This window comes from Notolepis coatsorum (genome assembly GCF_963971535.1).
Source record: "Notolepis coatsorum genome assembly, chromosome: 20".
NCBI lineage: Eukaryota > Metazoa > Chordata > Actinopteri > Aulopiformes > Paralepididae > Notolepis > Notolepis coatsorum.
In genome coordinates, this window is record NC_140184.1 from 43,597,738 (window position 1) to 43,620,665 (window position 22,928).

The 22,928-nt window shown below is 42.9% G+C and overlaps 1 protein-coding gene across 1 annotated transcript in view; it reads left to right on the plus strand.

Annotated features, from left to right (window-relative positions):
- slc12a4 (solute carrier family 12 member 4) overlaps window positions 1-22,928 on the plus strand; it is a 142,325-nt gene that overhangs the window by 86,410 nt on the left and 32,987 nt on the right. The window contains exons 9-14 of the mRNA XM_084337480.1: window positions 7,610-7,774; window positions 13,309-13,407; window positions 13,533-13,590; window positions 15,376-15,550; window positions 22,258-22,376; window positions 22,522-22,620. Coding sequence (XP_084193606.1) covers window positions 7,610-7,774; window positions 13,309-13,407; window positions 13,533-13,590; window positions 15,376-15,550; window positions 22,258-22,376; window positions 22,522-22,620 — 715 coding nt within the window. The remainder of the gene's footprint in view (window positions 1-7,609; window positions 7,775-13,308; window positions 13,408-13,532; window positions 13,591-15,375; window positions 15,551-22,257; window positions 22,377-22,521; window positions 22,621-22,928) is intronic.

Below are 22,928 nucleotides of genomic sequence, written 5' to 3' on the forward strand. Positions count from 1 at the left end.
GATATGGGCCCCATATGACGCGTCTGAGGGAAAGAATATAAGCGTTATACAGGATTTCGGCTAGGATATTTCCTGGAAGGCGAGATAAAGGGCTAATAGCTACTACCGTTATATCCAATGGCATTTCCGTTATACATATGCTACAGAAATAACTCAAACTGCATATGATCGGCACGATCCTCAAGCATGTATGCATGAAAGGGGGGGGGGGCGGGGGACGTCGTTTCTGATTATTGATTACCAATAACCGCGTTAGCCTCATTAGCCTCATTCATTGATCGGATGGATGTACTTTACGTGAAAAAGATCTTACCGTGGGCCGGTGGGATCCCCCCTAGCATTTCCCCGTTATCGATCGCCATCTGGTAGATCGATATGTCCATTGGCTGATGATAAATCCCCTTATTGCATAGTGAAATCCGCAATCCAAAACGTAATCCAAGCTACATGCTGCACATCCAGAATCCAGCTAACTGAAAACTCCATTGAAAGTAAAAAAAAATAATGCTCCGTTCAGCCACAGGGCACACTGCATTATCGCGATAGCGCCCCTAAGAGGATCTGGCCGGTATTGCACTTTCTCGAATTCAAAGAGTATGGTACATCTGCAGTGCCGCTCGGCGACCTTGAATAGGTTATTAAAATGGAATAAAAGCTTTACAACAACTTGCCACGGATATATCCGTGCTTCTGTCCACAACGGGTGGAATCGAAACACGGAGATCTCCGTGGTCGGGCGCCATTGTGTTAAAGAGAGGGTCAAAGACCTCGGTACAAGCTACATATATGACTATTTCTAGGCTAACACTAGGGTGACCAAACGTCCTCTTTTGCCCGGACATGTCCTCTTTTCACGCCCTGTCCGGGGCGTCCGTTTTTTTTATTATAAATTCATGAAAATGTCCGGGTTTTTAAGTTTCTGTTTCTGTTTCACGGCATTTTGCGAGCATCTGAAGGCTCGGGGCTACATTTTTTGGGATATTGCAACCACTACAGAAAAATGTGAGTACACAACTTCAAGTTCAGCTCAAGTTCAGACATATGCTACTCTATTTCATGAGCACTAAACGTGATTTTCCTTTTTTGCATTAGTAACTTCAGAAGGTTATCTTTCAAAAGAGACCAGGCTTATGCATGTGCTATAAGCATAACTATAAAGATAAGCTTTGCAAAAAAAGTATGCAGTCCTCAAGTTCAAGTAAAGAAATTGCCGCTTTTCTGGGTGCATGTTAATTAAGTGGTTAAAACAATAAGGCATCTTTGAGTAAACTTTGAGTAGATATTCAAGATTCAAGAGGTTTATTCACATACATACACAAGACATATAGTGAAATGAAGGTGGCCATGCCCGCTTAGATTGTGCAAAGTATCTCGCGGCTTGGGCTAGCATGTCCTCTTTTTTCTAAATCAAAATATGGTCACCCTAGCTAACACTCCAACCTGGTTGTGGACTCTATGTCATGTTTCCCAAACGTAACAGAATACACACAACCCCCTCAGATAAAAAAGGTAAAGTTTACTCTTACTACTGCAAGAAGAACACAGTCTTCTTCATGATGAGGGAAGACAAGTCTTTCGACCGAGTGCTAGCCACAGGCCTTGCTAAGCACACATATATATAGCGACCAGAAACAATTTTCAAGAAAACTGTCCTACTCTCTAAGCAAACACACAAACCCAACAGCTAGGTGAGGGTTTATACATCGTATCCCCAATATATAGTGAATAAACACACATTTTGTAACAAAAAACAGTCCCTCACCAGGAGGGACCTTTTATTTAATAACAAAATTATATGTTGGGGGGGAAGGGCACAGGGGTAAACAGGGGAGTCACTAGCGGCGCCTGCCGCGTGCAAAGCGGTGCTTGCCCCCACGGGGAGCCGGCCCGAAGGAACGGTTCTGGGGAGCCTGGTCACGTCGATCCCTACCGTTACCTCCGGGCGTTGGGCGGCTGGCTGCAGCGGACGAAGCACTCCCTCCACTCCTGGGCCCTCATTCATCAACATGTGCGTAGAACATGTTCTATTTCCACACGTAAGCACAGAATGTAGAATCAGTGTACGCACAGGAAAATCGGGATTCACCACACGTGCGTACGCAGGTTCTACGCACACCTGTCATGATGAATATGACTTTGATCCTACGTTTGAGCTCGTGCACTGTTTTAAGTATTTGCATACCAGAACCGCCCCGATTAACCATATACGGTAATGGTATACCCCCATGAAATGTGGAAAAATGGACTAAGCCGAGGGAAGCGTGTTATGAGAACGGTGATGTCGGATATGATATCTATTAACCATTGCTGCCTGGGCAGCGCAAACACTAATAAAGACCGCGCTGGAATATGACTGCCTTTTCCCGTGTTGTTTGATTAATACCCAGGGATTAAAGTTCTCCTCAATTTTATTCCAAATCGCGATGGATCTCCCGTAAATTTTCTACCTGCTGCATATGATTTCTAGAGGCATACTACAATCTATTTTGATGTCAGTATTGGGTAGCCTATATAAACAATAATACGAGAGCATATACAAGAACAATGAATCTCACTGCATGTATGATGTAGCCTGCCTTTCAATACATGAACTTGAATTCCATCATGTTTGTGTGCGGGACTCACAAGGCTGTTGTCACAATGGGTGGTACCGGTACAGTAATAATAACAGTCCACACAATATCACGATGGACCATGCCATAGCCTATGTTCTATTAGGACATGATCTGTGACGACAAATGTTCTAGAATGTTTGATTAAGATATCATACTCTGACAGCATGCCTATGATCAACAAAAACGCGAACTTGAATCCCATCATATACATAGTCTGTCCACTATCTGGTGTCATTGCAATGAATTTTCTATTCTTTCTTATGCAGTAAAAAGGGGGAAGAACACTATATCGTGGGTGTTCATATGACTCTGCTTACAGCTTCGAAACTCCACTTGTTTCGTTTAACGTAAAGCCTTTTAAATATAATCAAAACGTTCCCGTGTTTCTGCGGTCTGTGCGCAAAATAATAACGAGTTGAGATACGCGGAGCGCAGTCAGTCAGTAGCCTACACCCCGTATATTCCGATAACGCTATATAAACTATGCTGCATTCATTCTGAGAGAAAGATCTATTATTCCAAATGCTATTTATAGGGTTTTGACCATAATTACACTACTGTTGCTATTTTACAATGAACTATAATGAATTACGGTTCATACAGAAGTTCATACAGGGGTATAGGCTACTGACTGACTGCGCTCCGCCAGTGTTGAAACTAATGCACAGAAGCTCATTTCCTTGTTGTAATAATATATTCTACCACTGGGCGTCAGCTAAGTGTGCTCAGAGCTGTGCGTAGACATAAGCACAAAGTCAAGTTCAAGTTGAAATTGATGAATCCCACTCTTTGCTTAGAAATGATCGTACGCACAGGGTAAGCACAAATCTGTGCGTAAGACACGTTGATGAATGAGGGCCCTGGCCTTCTTCGCCGAAGGTCCAGTAGCGGCGGCGGTGGTGGCGGAGGCAACGGTTGCGGTCCTGTGCCGGCGTTGCTTTTTCCGGACATCACCGGTGGCATCGGGTCGGGGGAAATAGGGTTGGAGCACAGAGCGCTCCTCCTCCATCTCTCTGCAGGCTGCCGTCATCTGCTGCATGGCCGACCCGAATAGCCCAGCATCGGAGAGGGGGACCGTGAGCAGCGGAATCCTCTTCTGCTCCGGCACCCGCGCCTGCTCCAGCCAAAGGTGGCGTTGGGATAGAGTGGCCAGGGCACGCTCCTTCCCTGCGGCTATCGCCTGCAGCTGGGTTAGGTGCAGGATGGCTCCAGCCGCCTGGGCGTGAAGATATTGTTGATGGTCATCCAATACCGACCCGCCCGCCATCATCCCCGACATGTAGCGCGCTAGCTGCGCGATGTTGGAAGTCGCAGCTAGGCTCTGAGTCGCGGCGATGTACACCTGGTCACTCCAATTAGCCATCCGCCTAGCTGATTTCCCTTGGGGAACCGGCTTTCGCAGCGGCTCCCACACCATTTCGGGACCAAGTATGGATGCCATCGGGCTATCAAGCCGAGGCACCCCGTCCTTTAGCCCCTGGACCAAACCCGCCACCCGCGTGACTGGCACGTAGGCGGGGGTAAGGCCAATAATGCGGGAGATTACCTGTCCCTGTTTCACGTAGGCCTCCATTGATGGGAAGCATGGGCAGACAACACCCGTCTCTCTCACAGGACGGCGTTGCCAGAGATGACCTATCATGTCATCAGGAACAGGTGCAGGCAGAGGCTGCGGCAATGCCATGCCATTAGCGGCTGCGGCGGTCGCCATGAGCTCGGGGAACAAGGCAAGCAACTCCCCTTGCGTACCTCCCTCCACGTCACTTGCGTCCCTCACGTACGGGAGGCTGCCACGGGCGCCACCATCCGACGCGGCACATAGCTGGGCATCTTGTCTCAGGGTCGGAGGTTCAAACCCAACACCGGAGTACAAGGGACCCCAAGGAGACGCAACACTCCCTGCCACTCCCCGAGGGGGAGAGTGATACGTCTCCACCGGGGCTTCGAACAAGAGAGCTCTCGCCCCCTCCATATGATCCTCAGTCTCCATCGGAAATGGAGACGAGGCAAGAGAACTCTCGTCCGGCTCCAGCACAACGTCAAAGCCTGGCCGTTCGCCCCTGCAGCTCACCGCCTTACGACAAGAGCGAGCAGAGGCGTAGAGTCTGCGTCGCAAATCCCCTGCCACCAGAGGAGCGGCCGACTGTCCACTGGCGGGGGAACCAGGGCCGGAACCAGGCCATCTCACGGGAGATGGAGGCTCAACGGCCCCTCGGAGAGGCAAACTCACCACCGGGGCGCCGCCCGGGCATATCTGACCGCCACGACCGCGGAGCCAGAGACGCCCCACGACGCACGGAGGACGCGGAAATGGAGAAGTGCTGGTGAAGGGTGACGTTGTGAGCATCCAAACCCTCCGAAGGTGCAAACATTTTCTCATAAATTGGCGAGAGAGAGAAAAATAAGATACAATGTCCACGTAGCTCCTTTCCAACAACTATTTCGGCACTAAACTCAAGTGGTGTATACAGACACTTGTCGGTGGTGAAAATAGGGAAGGAGCTGTTAGTATGGCCACGTCCCCGCTTATGTAGAGGAGCGGATGTGGGTGTGGCCAGGCGGATGGGTGTGTACATGTGGAGACATTTTATTCAGAATTAGATTGAAAGGGATACGGTTCCACTACGAGCAGAGCGTAAGCTATACGATAATATAACTCCAAGTTCCCCCTCTTCCCAAAATATAACTTGTGCAAAGGGCCGGATGTTGTTCGTTCAGTCCACGCACACCACTGAGAGATTGAGAATTTAGCATAGCCTCATAGTATGGCAAACACAAACGACAAGCCAGAGCTAGTCCCCCCCCCCCCCCCCCCCCCCCCCACACACATGAGGAGGAATTGGTGCTAGATTGAGAAGGGGCTGTTTCTCGGAGCGGGATCAAATTCATGAGAATGTATGCCATATAGAATGGACATTCATACATAGCAACACACCTCAGAACAAGGTGTTATAAACATGAAACGATATATTTTCCTTGGTATGAAACGGGAAATAGTAATCAAACCATTAGGGACATGCATGATGCTTCTGTTTCTATCCATTAAATAGCTACAAGTTTAACCTGAGGGATGATTTACAATAAAGTGCTATGGGCTAAAAACCGAAAAGTAGGCTACTTACATTCTTGACGCTAGAACTCCCAAAATAGCGTTGGCACATTAACAAAGAAGGTAGGCCAGCTGTAGTTTACATAGCTTGCATACAACTTTGTATTTCCAAACAAGGCGTTTAGATTGCTCAGAGTGCAAATCACTGTCTTCGCCACCGAGTTTGGGTTCTGAACTCTCTGCCATCACACCATGCAGTTGTTGTTGTTGTTGTTACTACTGGAACGCTCAAACGCTCAGCTCAATGAAAGTGATGCCGCGTGTCTCCTATCCGTCATGCAGCGCATTCAGGCCCATGCAAGAAGTTGAGAGGAAGACAGCCGGGCAGGGGCGGATTTTGGATTGTAGGAGATCCGGGGCTTAGCCCAGATAGGTGCCCTTTTTTTTCTTTTTTTTTCTTTTTTTTGGGGCAGGCAAGGGGTGGTTTGTAGGGGGTCAGGCACGACCCCCTCCACGGCAGATTTTTTTTGAATTTAATGAACCTGTACGTGCAATTTCCTGCAATATAGAGCCTTCAATCTTGACCAATAAAGCTGCTCTTTTCACTATAAAACTCAGTTAACCATAACGTAGTTATGGTTAGATTTATATATTGGGGGGGGATATATCATATTTTCCATATGATCAAAAAGTGGTGGAGCAAGAGCATACCTTTGCTCCCCCAAGTTCAATAGTGGGAGAGCAGAGATGCTCCGAATGCTCTTATGGCCAGGCGTCTATGATTCACTGATACAAAGTAAAATAGTGCAGTGCAATAAAATAGTTAGTAAAATAGAATAAAATAATGCAATAGTGCATTGCAATAAAATAGTTATCATCGTATTTTTTCGGGAGGCCGGTAAGGAGTGCATTACAGTAGTCGAGTTGGCTTGAGATAAAGGCATGGATCTGGTTTTCAGCGTCCTTTTGTTTTTGTCAACTTGTTGATTGTGATTTAAAGCTTAGGTCTGAGTCTACCATAACACCAAGACTTAACTCACTCAAATACAGTTAGCAGCTGGATAGACCACAGATGGAAATTAGCTTCTGCTAAATCTGGTGCAAACATATTTTCATGTAACAATGATGAATTGTCAAAAAAAAAAAATAATAAATAAAAAAAATTTAATAGATTCGGGGCTTTTCAGAAAACATTCAGGGCTTGAGCCCAAGTAGCCACCCCCTAGCCCCGCCCCTGCAGCCGGGGGCTGTTTTTTTTTCCACAATCTAATATACATTTTCACAATCAAATGTAAGTTTATTTTACAAGTTGATTATTCATTTGAATATGGAATATTCGTTGACAGCCCTACTTAACAGTAATTGCACACTACATCACCCCCAAATGGAACATGGAAAGCCACGTTCTGCAAACTTTCCCCCACTGTACCGAAATCGTACCTCAATTGTCACAAACTGTTGTTTTTGTGTACCGTTACACACCTAAAGTATAGTATTACAGTACAGTTGAAAAAGCAAGTGGATAATATGAAACGCATAAATGATATACGCACACCATGACATTGCAAGATATTGTATCTGCCTTAGCCCTCTCTGCAACCAAGATGCCTTATTAGATTTAGCCTGGACCAAGGTCACCAGAATGTTAATAGTCATAGTACATACTTCTTGGATTTAATTAGATAGCCTGTATTTTTAGACCTACTTAAAATAATAATAATAATCCTAAGTGTTTGAAATGTCTTTCTGTTACTGACTGTTTTGTTGACTGTATCGCAAATAGCATAATATATGAAAGTAACCTTCAGGTCAGTGTACAACATTTGAAACACATCAAAGTGAATCTCTACCACACTATCAGTGTGTTTAAATATATAGGTCAGTGGTACAAACACTAGATTTTCTCTGACACTGGTACATTCAGAATGTGTTTTCTGTGTGTTAGATAACATGTGGGGAGCCTACCTGGAGAAAGGGCAGATCTTGGAGAAGGCTGGTCTAGCCTCTGCGAATGTCCCTGGAGCTATGGAGAGCTTCGGCATGTATGTGTCTGCAGACATAGCTACTTCCTTCACTCTTCTGGTGGGAATATTCTTCCCTTCAGCCACAGGTAGGAATGATCCCCAATAAACATGTCACACCTGATTCATTGATCAATAAACACCTTGCCTAACAATTATGGAACACATTATGATTGAATTGATTTGACTGAGCATAGAAAACGTTAAGGCCTAACAGAAACGATATGGTTGACATGAGTTGACTGAGCACAGGTATCAAGGAAACATTATTCCAAAGATTTGTGAAATATGTTACGATTGACATGAGTCAAATTAGCACCAGTCAACACCCATGAATGCTTAGTCCTCCTTTAATTAAATGGGACCTATTTCTGTCCCATTTGTGTTTTGCATAATTTTTACATAATGAGGTGTTGTCCCAACACTGAGATTGTTGCATTGTGCCTTTTCTGCAATTCAGCTGTGACAAGAACCCTCCCTTTTGAAACAAGCCATTCAGAATTGCAGCCACAATCGCCATAGTTAATAACTAGCTCACTCATTACACAGACACAGAAACAGCACATTGAAAACATGATTGAAACAGAGAGGTATAGGGGCTGCTAGAATGCATACTCTTTCTTTCAGCCCAAAACATGTGGGGACCTCAAAGACCTATATTAACTTGTTGAAAAGGACTCAAATATATCCCCTTTAAATTAATCTGTTTACATGCTGCTCATATCTAACCTCGCAAGCCAGAAAAAAGCCATTTTAATCAGCGGGTGTTGCTGCTGGGAATTATGCTAATACCAAACCAATCAGAACAACAACTAATGTGAAGATTGCCCTGTGCAGTGTGCACCACTTGCTTATTCAATCATTGTAGACGATAACATGAGCTATGAGATAACATATCTAGCTTCATCCATACAAATCACACTGCTGCCAATACTGCCTTTGTTCTTTATGATTCTGCTGCGTCAACTCACAAGATTCTTCTGGCTTGCGAAGCTAGGTCATATAATAGATATACGGAAATCTACAAGTGAGCACTGATGAGGAAATTCCATATAAACATCAGTTGTATTTTACTGATAAAATGGGGTAAAATGACTTCCGGTTTAGACACAAACAGGATGGCAGTGTGAAAAAAAAGTCTCAAAATAACTGAATAAAGAGGGCAGAAATGACTGCTAGACAAAGAGGAAAGAAACAAGTGCAGCAAAAGTTGCAAAATGAAAACGAGCAAAGTCGAGGCTGCTCGGCTAAGGATAGCTATGATAGCAACGAGGATGACGCAGCAGACCGGGGTATGATACTCAAAAGAACTGAGAGACTTTAGAAGAGACAACAAGAAACAACTCGACGAGATCAAAGAGGAATTAAAGAAAGCAAACACAAGACTGGACGAGGTGGAGGGGCGAATTATGAAAGCAGAGGAGAGTATTCAGAACACGGATGTTATCATGGCGGAGATGCTAAAGCTACAAGCTAGAATGGAGGACAAGCTAACAGACCTTGAGGGCCACGCCAGGCGAGACAATATCCGGATATATGGTATCCACGAGGGTGCAGAAAAGTACTCCCCGTCCATGATTGTGTTTGTGAAAAAACTATTACGAGAGAGCCTCAACATACCCGAGACAACAAGTCTGCAGATAGAAAGAGCCCACCGGGCCACTGGCCTACAGCCGCCAGCAGACGCCCACCCAAGATCAATTCTGGTCAAATTCCTCAGCCCCAGAACCAAAGAAACGACATTGCGGTCGGCGTGGCAAAAGAAAGGATTAACCTGGCAAGGGATGCGAGTAAAGCTAAACAATGACATTTACATTGGAACAGCTGCAGGGTCATCATTACAATTTTACAGTTTTCTTTCGTTTTCGCCCAATAACGCCCAATAACGTTAACCAAATTAAACCAATAGAAAGAAACACACACGCGTCGCCGACACACACGCGCCAACAAACACATCAACGTTCACCCCCGCCGGACTCACAGGCACAGCTCATCAAATAAAAAAAAGAAACATACTTTTCCGGACAGATCATCTGAGCTCCACTGTGTTTAAATCCAAATAATCCTCTGCCATTGTTGTAATATGTCATCTGTTCTCTAGTATTCAGTCTCGTTGTGAAGTTAAATTCTCTCTAGAAGTGAAACTGAAACTTAGCAAGGATAAGTTGTTAAAGGGGCAGTAGGCAAGTGGATGCCTGAACACAGAATGACACCAGTATCACTGACTACCACGGGAAGCCTATAGAAAATTAGTCTATTTAATCATTATAATAATTATCATAAATATAATATAAATAAATAAAAAAATATATAAAAAAAATAAAAAATAATAATATATTAATAATTATTATAAAAAAAAATCTTCTGTTGTACCGAACTCGTACCGAACCGTGACCCCAATACCGAGGTACGTACCGAACCGTGGCTTCTGTGTACCGTTACACCCCTAATGTTTAGAGTTAAAAAGAAATTAAACACCTAGCGGTCTAAGTAAGATACAAGTAAGAACAGGGAAATGAACGGACATGGACCTTCCTCTATCGACAGCGAGAGGAGGGTTTCCCCTTGGAACCTTTAACTCATTCTGCGCCGGAGCTTAATCGGCGAGATGGCGCTAGTACGCCACCGCTGTAAGTCAATGGGCGACTGCGAGATTTGCGAGTGCTTAAAATATATCTTAAATTATAGCTATGGCTCTAATACACCCATCGATTATCAATGAGTTGCTTCCAGTCAACATGTACAAAACGGATTGTTTTTTCATCTGTACATTTCCGTTTGATAGCCTTTTGAATATGAGTATAGTTTGGGTGCTTCTGAGTAATTCCAGAGAAAGACGCGATAATAGCGCTTTAGTGGAATACACTAAACGCCTGATTATCGAATCTTCCTGAAATCAACGCTAGATCATCATTATTATCCTTCCTCGTGCAAGCATGCAATGTGGTTTAGACCGGCGCGCCCGCCCCCCTGCTGCCACCAACAGCACACAGCCACACATACACACACAGAGACAGCGTCGATCGGGGTAGAAATAAATATCAGATCAACAATCAAATTTATATATAGTGTTCTTACCTTGTATCTGATGCAAAAGAAACAATCCAATTATCTGATCGCCATTCCAAATACTGCTCGTGGAGGTCCGTACCACATTACCGACCGTTTCATAATGGCGCACGGCTCGGATCGTCCCAGAAAAGAAACTACACCATTCCCAGTGGAGTGTAATACCCGCTGGAAGGCGTAGGCGGCAGTATTTGCCCTTTTGCGAGCTCAGACCCCAACGATAACATCAGGCTGGATGGATGAAAATGTATCGATATCGCTAATAAAATAAATAACGATTAAAACCAGACTATACTCGTGATTGGCGCTCAAGCGATGGCAAGTTAACCCGACTATCATCGTGACTGGCGCTGAATGAGTTAATTACAGGCTCGTGGAGGGTCACACAAGTGACCTCTACCTTGGTAGTCACTATAGTTTTATTTTTATTTTCCTCTTCTCTTTCCTTATTACCACATGTCATAACCTGAAATGCAAGAGGTAAAAATAGTATCCTCTAACGTCAATGGTCTACTCCAGAGACACTGGACGACTGGAAATATGCAATTCATGACATACATAATGGAGAAGATGTCATTTTCAATTAGAATCAAACTGGAAAAATTCTACCAGATTTGGACGAAATGGACAGAATATGTCAAACATGAAAGGCCAGATTTTAGTTTAAATGCTAGTTCAAGTTCAAGTTCAAGTTTCAAGTTTCTTTATTAGTTGACATGCAAAGATACAGAATACCTTCACATGGAATGCTTTTTTCTGTTATGCTCCTATGAGGATCATAGGACGCTTGGATCATACACATACAGCTCATTACAGTAATATTCCACAATTATTACATTTTAGATAGTAATAATGGTACAGAGCCTTGAGACAAACATATGCATATTCACCACCGCAAACAGACTGGCAGCCGTCATAGGCAGCGCCATTTACGGAAGGAGGGGGGAGTGGGTTGGGGTTGTTACAGGGCTGTAGGGGGGGGGGGAGTGGGAGGGGGGGGGGAAGGTGGGGGGGAGTGCACAAGCCAAGTCCTGGGTGGGGGAGGTCTCCCTCACACGAGGCAGCCGACATTGCAGCGCCAATGCAGAGGAAGGGGGGGGGGGGGGGGGGGGACTAGGGATTGGGGTTGTGGGACGCCGCTCGCCACTCTTATCTCCCAGAGAGCCTTCGACTCCAGAGCTCTCGGTTCGACCTTGGTCCAAGAATTTGTTTTGGCTGACTGACTGGCACAATTTATCCCAGCCACGTCCCTTTAAATTTGATTTGAATAGAGTGGAATATAACTCTATTGATTTGAGTGGAGTGAGTTTTAACAACTCCGTCCAAATGACTGAATGCATTATTAATCCAAGTGTCCAAGTGTCTTATCAGTTCATTTTGGTAGATCCTGTGCGCGGTAAACAGATCCAAAATCTTCTTATTGCAGTCCAAAAGCTTCGATAATCCAAATAATACCACGTCTTTAAGTTTGTAGCCCAATTATGATGTCCCAATAGGCAGAGAGGGTTAGCCTTATTCTGCTTCTTGAAGAAAATATGCAATCCACTGATTAGATCCATTTAGAGTTGATTTGAGTATAGTCCGGCCACCGGCACGAAGCAGGGCATAGCAGCGTCAGGCTCCATGGTGCAGTAGAGGCGGTGGTAGGAACGGCCTTGAAGGCCTTGGGAGAGAGGAAAGAAATGCGACTTGTCTCTGCAAGAGGTGGGAGGAGAACAAGAGAACAAGAGGAGAAAGGTACTTCTCACACAATAACCTAAGAATTATATACTTACCGATGTGATACAGGAGACGAAACCCGACCAGGTTCAGTTGCTAGTGTTTTATTTTTTACTTTCATTTATCTTTCCTTCTTTTTTCTTTTCAACTCCAAAAAACTAAAAAAACCCGGGGCAAAGGAAAATAACCAAAGAACATTCTCACACTCCAAACGAGGAAAAGTTTGATGAACATTCTCCCTCTTCATAAATATGAAGGAAGCGAAGGAAAACTACATAACAAGAGGAAGATTGTTGTATAATCATTTTTATGGAAGTGAATGAATGTAAAATGATGTTGTTTTCAGTGCCCCCTGGACAATTTTTTTAATAAAAAAAATAAAATGGGGTAAAATATCAGCCTCGGTTTAAAATATACCATACCAGTCTTTTTTTACACGTGGGTTCCCAGCCATTCTTGCCTTGATACAATTTTCTTTTTAAATATATATTTGAAATATATGTTATTTTCTGCCGGTTCTCCACTGCCATTGGCTTCAAGTATATTTGAATAGAGCAGCCTTTCAGTGGAAAAACTTAAACCTTTTAGGCAAATATTGTATGTTTTTGTATCACAAGAAGAATGACTTGGAGGAACCCACATGTCAAAAAGACTGGTATGGACCTTTAATTGTAAAGGCTAATATTTGACAACAGTTTGCTTCTTTCATGTTTAATTTTTGTCTACAACCCAATGGAAAAGTTTATATTTTTTATGTCCACTAGGTAGCGTAGTTTAGCAGTCGTCGCGTGAAGTGTCTATGTACACTAGTATCTTCTCTTGGTTTTGTTGATAGGTATCATGGCAGGCTCCAACAGATCCGGTGATCTACGAGATGCTCAGAAGTCTATCCCTGTGGGCACCATCTTGGCTATCACCACCACATCTCTTGTCTGTATCCTTCTGTGGATACACTACCTGAAGTGAAGGCAGTTTCCTGCTGAGAACAGACTGGATGTAGCTGTGTCACTCTCTCTCTCTTTGTATACAGTATGTGCTCCTTAAACCTTCTGTGTTCAGACTTCACCTCCGTGCTTCTGTTTGGGGCCTGTATCGAAGGGGTGGTCCTGAGGGACAAGTAAGTGCACCGGCCGTCGAGAAGTGTAAAGGAAGTACACCTTTGGGGTAATAGGAATACTCTTTCCACCTAGTGTCACCAATGGCGTGTCAAGAGCCATTCTCCCAATATCTTAGACAACAATTATAATAACCTCTAGTCTTACGCATACTAACTAAAATACGGGGGGGGGGGGATCTCTCAGGATGGTACAGTAAGGCTTAAAGAAATTATAGGGTACACATAGGCATAGCAGACAAAATAATATGGTAGGATTCATATTTTGCTTTATGTATTCCATTAAAACTAAAAGGAGAGCCATTAGCATTGAAATAAAATGTGGTGGCATTAGTGTTTTGAGAGGAAATAGAAGCCGTTTACGCAGAGGGGTTATTAGCTCTGTAGTACCTTATAACTCCTGATGTAGTACCCTGTAGTACCTTATAACTAAAATACCAATACCTGTATCAATATCCAATACCAGTATCACTATCCAATAACAATACCAGTATCGATATCCAATACCAGTATCAATATCCAATACCAATATCTGTATCAATATCCAATACCAGTATCACTATCCAATAACAATACCAGTATTAATATCCAATACCAGTATCAATATCCAATACCAATACCTGTATCAATATCCAATACCAGTATCAATATCCAACACCAGTATCAATATCCAATACCAGTATCACTATCCAATACCAATACCAGTATCAATATCCAATACCAATACAGTATACCTGTATCAATATCTTGCTTGCTTGGTTAAGGCACATTAATAACATGGTGGCTAAAATGAGTAGGAGTATTTCAATGATCAGAAGGTGTGCTCATCTATTGAGTGAGAAGACAGTTAAACTAATGTTACAAGCTTTAGTCCTATCCCACTTGGACTACTGCCCAACAATTTGGTCGAGCACTTCAAAGCGGGATCTGGAGAAACTTCAGCTCGCTCAGAACAGAGCGGCACGTCTCGCCCTCCACTGCTCTATGAGGAGCAGTGTTGGGGGAATGCATGCCGCTCTGTCTTGGCTTAGAGTGCATCAGAGGCTGGCATGTAGCCTTGTAACATTTTTGTTTAATATTTATAAAATTGGTAAACCTAAGTCTTTGTGGTCAGAACTACAACCCGGCCACCAATACTAGACATGGCTATGTCACCAGACATGCCGTGGGTCTTCATTTTACTCTACCTCTACCAAGAACAAATGCACTTAAAAGAACCGTAATGTATAGAGCTGCTGCATACTGGAATTGTATACCTTTGAAGATAATGATGATCAGCAACAAATGTACTTTTAAGAAAAAGTTGAAGGATGCTGTTATGAATTGTGAAATACAGTTGAGTTACTGATTATTTAGTTAGTATTGTTAGTTTAGTTAGTTAGTTTAGTTAGTATTGTATTTGTGGTTGGAGCCTTTGTGTGTTTTTTTGTGTGAGATTTTGAAGATGTGAGAATGTGCTTAGGCTAAGGTGTTTCTTATGTGTTTATTGTTTTTTTTGTTTGTTACAGTAATGTAATGTACTGTAATGTTGTATGTTGTGTGTTAGGACCACAGGAAGAATAGTCTTTCACCCATGGGTGTAGTCTAATGGGGATCCATAAATAAACAAATAAACAAATATCCAATACCAGTATCACTATCCAATACCAGTATCAATATCCAATACCAATATCAATATCCAACACCAGTATCAATATCCAACAGCAGGATCTGTATTGGTTCATGCCCTGATTGACATATTTGCTCTGCTCCAGTGTGATATAATTATTATGCTCCTGACTCCTGCAGGTTTGGGGATGCAGTCAGTAAAAAGCTGGTGGTGGGGACTCTCTCCTGGCCCTCCCACTGGGTCATTGTCATTGGCTCCTTCTTCTCCACCGTGGGGGCGGGGTTACAGTCCCTGACCGGGGCTCCTCGTCTCCTACAGGCCATTGCCAAGGACAACATCATTCCATTCCTCAGGGTAGGACATTATGTATCCTTTATACAACACTTTGTGAATCAGATATACACAAGATGTGTATGGGGATTGACTATTCCTGTGGTGTCTATACCGCCACCTAGTGGCTCCCGGTGTATTCAGTAATGCATCAATTTCAGTTTTTCAACCAAATAACAACATTGAGCATTCTAGATAGACCTAGACCTAGCTCTGAAGGCCAAGCTGTAGGAAAACCATTTTCCCTTTTCAATACATCCTTTGTGATTTTATTATGGTAGGGCTGGGAGGTATACCATACCTATAGCATGGCTATACTTTAAAATTGCATGGCTTCATGCAAAGGTATGGATTTTTATAATAATGTCATCCACAATATACAAATTGTAAAAAAAACAATATTTTTAAGCTAATAAAAAGATCCTTGCAACAGTATTTAAAAGTAAAAGACAATAGAAAATGTGTAATGAAATGGCATATAATCATATAAACATATAAAAGGTATCTGTAATAATCATCAAACAGCGATCTCTATAGGCAAAATAACCCTGCTTGGTATTAGGCTTTGTTTACTTTTTTTGTTTTGGTCTGATGTGTGGGTTGATGTTTAGCAACTTATTAAAGTGTGCATTTCTCCAGACCTCTCTTGGCAGAGCCTGAGGTGTGACCAACAGTAGCAACTCCTCCCCTCCTCCATCAGACAAAAACAAAAGCTGTAAACAAAGTGCAGTACCATGTTGTCATCTTTTGCCTAGAGGTCGCTGTTTGATGATATTACAGGTTCAACCTTTAAAAAGACCTAAAGAAAAAAAGTCATATCACGTTGTAATTTGCACTGTAAAATGAAATAGTACCGCTATACCAAAATATCAAAACTAAGAAAAATATTGTGATGTGATATTTTGGACGTATCTCCCAGCCTATGTTATGGTCTGCTAACTGTCACCTGACACCCACATGAATAAATGGAAGTCTCCACCAGGAAATAACCCCTCAGAAACCTTACAAACTGTATGGTCACATCCATGTCTTCTATTCAGGGCGTCTTTATTAGCTGGAACAGCAGTTCATTTCAAGCTAGGTCGCTTGACGCTGTAAAGTTTGTATTAAAAAAATTACGGAAGGGCAAGTAATAGTAAAAAAAAAATTATAAAATAAACATACTTACTTACTTATGGCATTGAAAAACGATTGAGGATAATGTAAACTAGACATAAACCATAGTAAATTCCCCTTTAACCCCTTATGCCATCCGGCACATTTAGCATAAAACGCCTGACTATTGCATACCCAAAGTAATTTGCGATTTATTCTTGAAACACGTATAGCACATGCATGAGTCTGATCTCTTTTGAAATGAAAAATTCTGAACTTTCTTCCACAACAGGAAGAATCACTCTTCTGTGATTCTGCTAATGTAATAGAGTTACAGAAGTTTGAACACACTGAAATAAAAGTTGTTTACTCATGTCTTTATTTTACTTGCAAACAGATGCCTGCAAAAGAGTTCCAGCTGAAAGCTTGGGGCTGGAAAACATAACGGTTCAATAGCCTGAATCTAGTACAGGTCGCATGAATACTTTCCCTAAGCGGGTTGTCGGTTTGCGCGATCTGATTGGCCACTGACGTTTCTGGTCATGTGACATGTGCGCCAATCGTGTGACGGCAAGTTCTGCGCCTATTTCCGGGTCTAACAGACTGCAAACTACCTAACGCCTAGTTTATCACTGGTTAAGCTTAGGCGACTCTTTCGAAGTTGGTTAAGGTTAGAGTTTGGAATCAGGGCTGGTGTTCTATCGCCCTGCTCTAAGACAAACTCTAACCTTAACCAACTTCGAAAGAGTGCCTAAGCTTAACCGGTGGCAGAACTTGCGTCACACGATTGGCGCACATGTCACATGACCAGAAACGTCAGTGGCCAATCAGATTGCGCAAACCGAATGCGGAAGTACAACCCCATTAGGGAAAGTATTCACGCGTACAGGTCCAAAATTATATGGCCGACCGCTCAATTAATTTGGACAGGCGAGTGAGGAATTCTCAAAACAAACAACTTCCCCATCTTCTTGTCACCTTAACGTAGGAATCAGCCCTTGTGTAAGGTACCGTAAGCTCCAGAATTTCATTGGCTACAAAACGGTCAATCATTTTCACCGTCAGAGGTGACTGGTCCGTTCAGGGCCAGCTGAAACCGGACGTGGTCACTTGTCCGAAACCGACGTTGGTTTTTCGACTTGTAACCCGAGATTGGACGCAAGTAATAGGTTGAGTAGGGTGTCAATTGAATGATGGCCATTTTAGCTTTCCAACGATGTGTAAGTTGATCCGCAAAAATACAGCCCGAAGCCGACAGACAAGGGCAAAATGCCGTGAAGTGCGTGGGGGGGGGGGGGGGGGGGGGGGGGCCTGAATATTAATTTAACAGGTTAAGAGAATGTGATACAATCAGAATACAGTAGTGCCAATATAACTAGACTACCAATATCCTTTAAAGGAATATGCCGATATTATGGGAAATGCACTTACCATCTTCTTCAGAGTCAGACAAGAAGATAGACAGCTGTACCAATTTCCTCTCTATGCGAGTAGAAAGCTACTCCACTTCCATTCAGTTTCAGTTTCAGTTTTTTTTTTTTAAAAGGACAGTACACATTGATAAACATTTCTGTATTTTGTCAGTTTTAGCCAGCTGGCTAATTCACAACTGTAGTCCTTTTGGCAAGATGTTATGAGACCGACAATATACCTAGAACAGAAACATTAACAGTGCAACACAGTATTTACAACATAATCCAACATAATAGTAAAAGCAATAATAAAATACACAATGAAATGATTAAAAGTGATTACATGTTTGATTGGTTAATAACCAGGTCTTGAGTTTTTTTGTAGAGGTGTGGTATAGGTAGCACAGTGTCTTATTTCAGCTGGTAGGGTGTTCCAGAACTGAGTGGCTCTGACTACAAAACAGGACTGACTGAAGGAGCTGGACCTAAACGGCACAGTACAGTCCCCTCTCTGGGTAGATCTTGTGGACCTATTATAAGATTTGTTTTGATAAAAGTACTGAGGGGTGGGGGGGCCTTGCCATTTAAGATCTTGAATAGTAGGCAGGCATCAGTATATTTTGTGAGGTTTTCCCAGCTGAGGATTCTGTACTTGTTGAGAATGTGACAGTGGTGATAAGTATATGGTTTTCGGTCCAGCACCTTGAGGGCCTGTTTATACAGAGAGAGAATGGGTGTCATGGTTGTGTTTTTTGCATGGGTCCAGCTAGTCATACAGTACATGAGATGGGAAATGATCATTGCATTCATATAAAGAAGGGCAGCCGTGGATGTTAAACAGTTCCTCATGAATCTGAAATTTGACAAATTGTATTTGGCAGTCTGGGTTACTCTTTTTACCTGCTTTTTGAATGATAATGTAGAGTTATGGATAATACCAAGATATTTAAATTGTGAGACTACTTGAATTGGCTCTCCAGCAACAAACACTCCAGGATTATCAGATGTTGGATTGGATTTTGTGAAGTACATACAAACTGTCTTCTTCACATTAAGACATAGTTGAGACTCTGTGAGCCAGTTGCTGACATTCACCATTGCAGCGTTTAGTTTAACAGCTGCCAGTTCTTTGGTATTTGCATGGATATAAATAACAGTGTCATCGGCATACATTTGAATTTCACACTCTGTGCAAACAGATGGAAGATCATTTATAAATAAACTAAATAGGAGAGGCCCGAAGATTGATCCCTGGGGCACACCCATTGTATTGCTCAGGAAGGGTGATGTTTCACCTCTGACCCTAACACATTGAATTCTGTCAGCAAGACAAGACTTCACCCAGTTCAGTGCGCCAGTAGAAAAATTATAGTTAGCAAGTTTGCAAAGGAGTATCTGATGACTAACAGTGTCAAATGCCTTCTTAAAATCTAAGAATATGGCACCGACGACACCTCCTTTGTCCATCTTTTCTTTAATAATCTCTAGGAGAAAGCAGTTGGCTGTCTCGGTGGAGTGGTTGGTCCGAAAGCCAAATTGCATTGGGTGCAGAGTGTACAGGCTATTATTAATATGGGAGATTAGCTGTTCAATAATGCATTTTTCAGCAACTTTGGAGATAACAGGCAATATACTGATTGGCCTGAAGTTACTCACTGTGCTTGAGTCTCCTGATTTAAAGACTGGTATAACAATGGCTGTCTTCCAGTCATTAGGGTATTTATATTCTTTAATAGAGGCATTCACTATTTTTGTTAATGGTTCAGTGAATGCATCTGCATTCTTTTTTAGAAAAAGTTAGTCCAGACTCCAGACCCAATACATCATTAGACTTAGAGCTTTTGAGGGATTTCAGAATTTTGCTAATTTGGGCTTCAGTGACCCCCATCAGGGAAAACACTGGCTGGGATTCATCTATCAGACGTGCAATAAGTGGCATTCATTTGTGCTAAGCTAGGCTAGCTTGCAGCCAGATAGCTTTCTACTGAATGCACAGAGAGGAAATTGGTATCTATCTTCTTGTCTGACTCTGGAGAAGACGGTAGTGCATTTCCCATAATGTTGGCATGTTCCTTTAAGTTAAGCTGTAGCCCTATTTTCAGAAATTTCGCCTAAAGGTACATGTCTAAGTAAATGGAAGATTGCTCCACTTCTACAAGGTCAATTTGCATGTTCTTAGTACCTAGGAACATCTAGGGACCTGGGGGTATGTATTTCGAGTGTCAGAAATATTGTGTCTGTTACTAGGCTTGAGTAAATTCTAATGAAAAAAAGGAGAATATAAATTATGATTTATTTTTGCATCTGTGCCGGTGAATAACACCATGAAAACATTGAGGTTCTTTTGATTTCGCTCACTGAGCTCATTCATCACCTTCTTGAGATCAAGTGTACAAAAAAATCTAAGCAAATTAATACAGGGAAGATGATTAAACAGAAGGATTTGTAGATACAGTAATAAATGATAATCCATTTTAATTATAAATTCATATTTGACCTTGAACTTGACCTTGTCCTTATTATGGCCAAATCATACATCTATGGATAGGGAAAAGGCTCCTCTTTCCAATGGCAGGATTAAATCTGGATTTAGACATTTCCTCGCGGTTCTACGATACAAGAGATATAATTAGCATTTTTCCGATAAATTCTTATTTTCGGTAAATCTTGGGAGGGAGGAGACGGAAATCCCCAGAGAGACTTCCCACGCGAGCTGTATAGATTGAAAAGAATATATTGCAACATTGAGCTATGTAAAATTTGGTTTAGGGCTCTCCGAGGAGGAGGCATTGAACCAATACACACTCAATAATCGAATTGAATCGAATACACACACAATAGAGCAGGACTCCTTTTTGAAGTTCTACTCACCTTGACAATCTGAGGAGGAGGCTCTGAACTCTGAGGAGGCTCCCTCACAGGGAAGGAGAGTCCTAACTCACAGAAGGCCCGAGGAGGAGCTTCGTGAGGAGGAGCTCTGACAACTCCCTGAAACAGATCCATCACATGGACCTGAACAACTCACGGAAGTCTTACCAACAGAGACGCGCACAGTGACGTACTCTATGGCGGGGGAATTTCTGCGGTGCACACGCCCAATCTTCCAGGGCGTGGGACCAGGAAACTCCCCCCCCCCCCCCCCCCCCCCTCTTACCCTGTAACGTGCCGAACAGCAACGTGACAGGAACCTTGAAGGGCAGACCAAGATTCCCCGACCGCCGTTTAAGCCGAGCAGAGGACCCTAGCCTGGAGTCTGCGTTTCGTAAATTGTTAGCTAACCCCCACAGCATCAACAACAACCAGAGCTCGCAAGCAAAACAGTACGTACCCAACCTGGAAACCACCGCTTCTCACAACAGTCGGTGCGTCCTACAGTCCAGCTGTGTTGCTGGAGGGTAACCCCATCCAGCCGCAGCAAGGAGGATTGTAGTTGGGAGGCATGTCAGCGGCGTGAGCTCCTAATACGAAAAAGCCGTTGAAGGTCGGAATGAACCAGACACTCCAGTAACGAAGACAATATCGCCGTATTTTCTCGAAAATAGTGAGAGAGAAAATAAAGATATGTAGTCAACGTATCTCCTTGTTCTTCCTTTCCTCAGACTAAATATTTTTCTCCACGTCAAGTGGGCATGTGAGCAGCTTGTGATGAAATTTGAGAAGGAGATGAGTGTGTGGCCCCACCCCTGCTTATGTAGGTAAGCGGATGGGGGTGTGGCCAGATGAATGCTGGCATGTAAAGGTACATGGTGGAATTTTTTATTCAGTGTATATACGCTGAAGCGAGATATATGCAGACAGGTGCTGAGCAAAGCCATAACGACATAGAACATGACCTTAAACGGTTAATCACCAACAACTGAATGTTCATCATCATACTGGAATCCGGAGATTTCCAACCTGACAGCAGCGATGATGAGCAATGTGTTCCCATACAAAACAAAAGTCTAATTATAAAATAGTCTTCCTACTCCTTTTCGAACATGTAAATTGAGTTATGTTTTGCTTTTGTTTATTTTTTTCCGTTTAATTTCTTGAGATCAATGATTTGTTTTGATTTTATATTGTTTGTATTTATTTACATGATCGAAATAAAGATTTCAAATAAAATAAAATAAAATAGTCATGCTTATTTGAATCTGATGCAAAGTTCCTCTTATGTAAAGCAAGCAATTTGTGTTCCTCTTATGCAAAGCAAGTAAACAACACAACTTGTGTTCCCTCTAGGTGTTTGGCCACGGTAAGGCCAATGGGGAGCCTACATGGGCACTGCTACTGACTGGCCTCATAGCAGAGCTGGGCATCCTTATCGCCTCACTGGATATGGTGGCACCTATCCTTTCTATGTGAGCTTACACACTCACACGTGCACACACAAAGCCACATGGGCAGGCTTTCCCGCACTGTTATCTATCTAGCCAGCACATTACCCATAATTTCCATGATGATAACATCGTCGAGAGCAACGCAAATCATCTTTGTATCCAACAGGTTCTTCCTGATGTGCTACCTGTTTGTGAACTTAGCCTGTGCAGTACAGACTCTACTACGCACACCTAACTGGAGGCCCAGGTTCAAATACTACCACTGGTAGGTGTAGGTCAAATATGCATATAGGGGGGGGGGGGGGGGCAGGCATGCATGTATGAATTAGAGTTTGATTGTGTAGGCTTCATATGCGTGTGTCACGCTAAAAAACGCACCATGTTAGAGAATAAAATACCTCCATTCTGGGACAGGTAGTTTCGGCCAAAGAGGTTTTCCAGTTGTGGAGATGATCCCCATAAAGTATCACTAGCTATAAATCATACTAGTTGCTAAGCAAACTACTTGTGGTTAATCAGGGAGTTATAGCTAAGATATTTATTCCCTTCTTCTGGATTTCACTTCTCTACGCT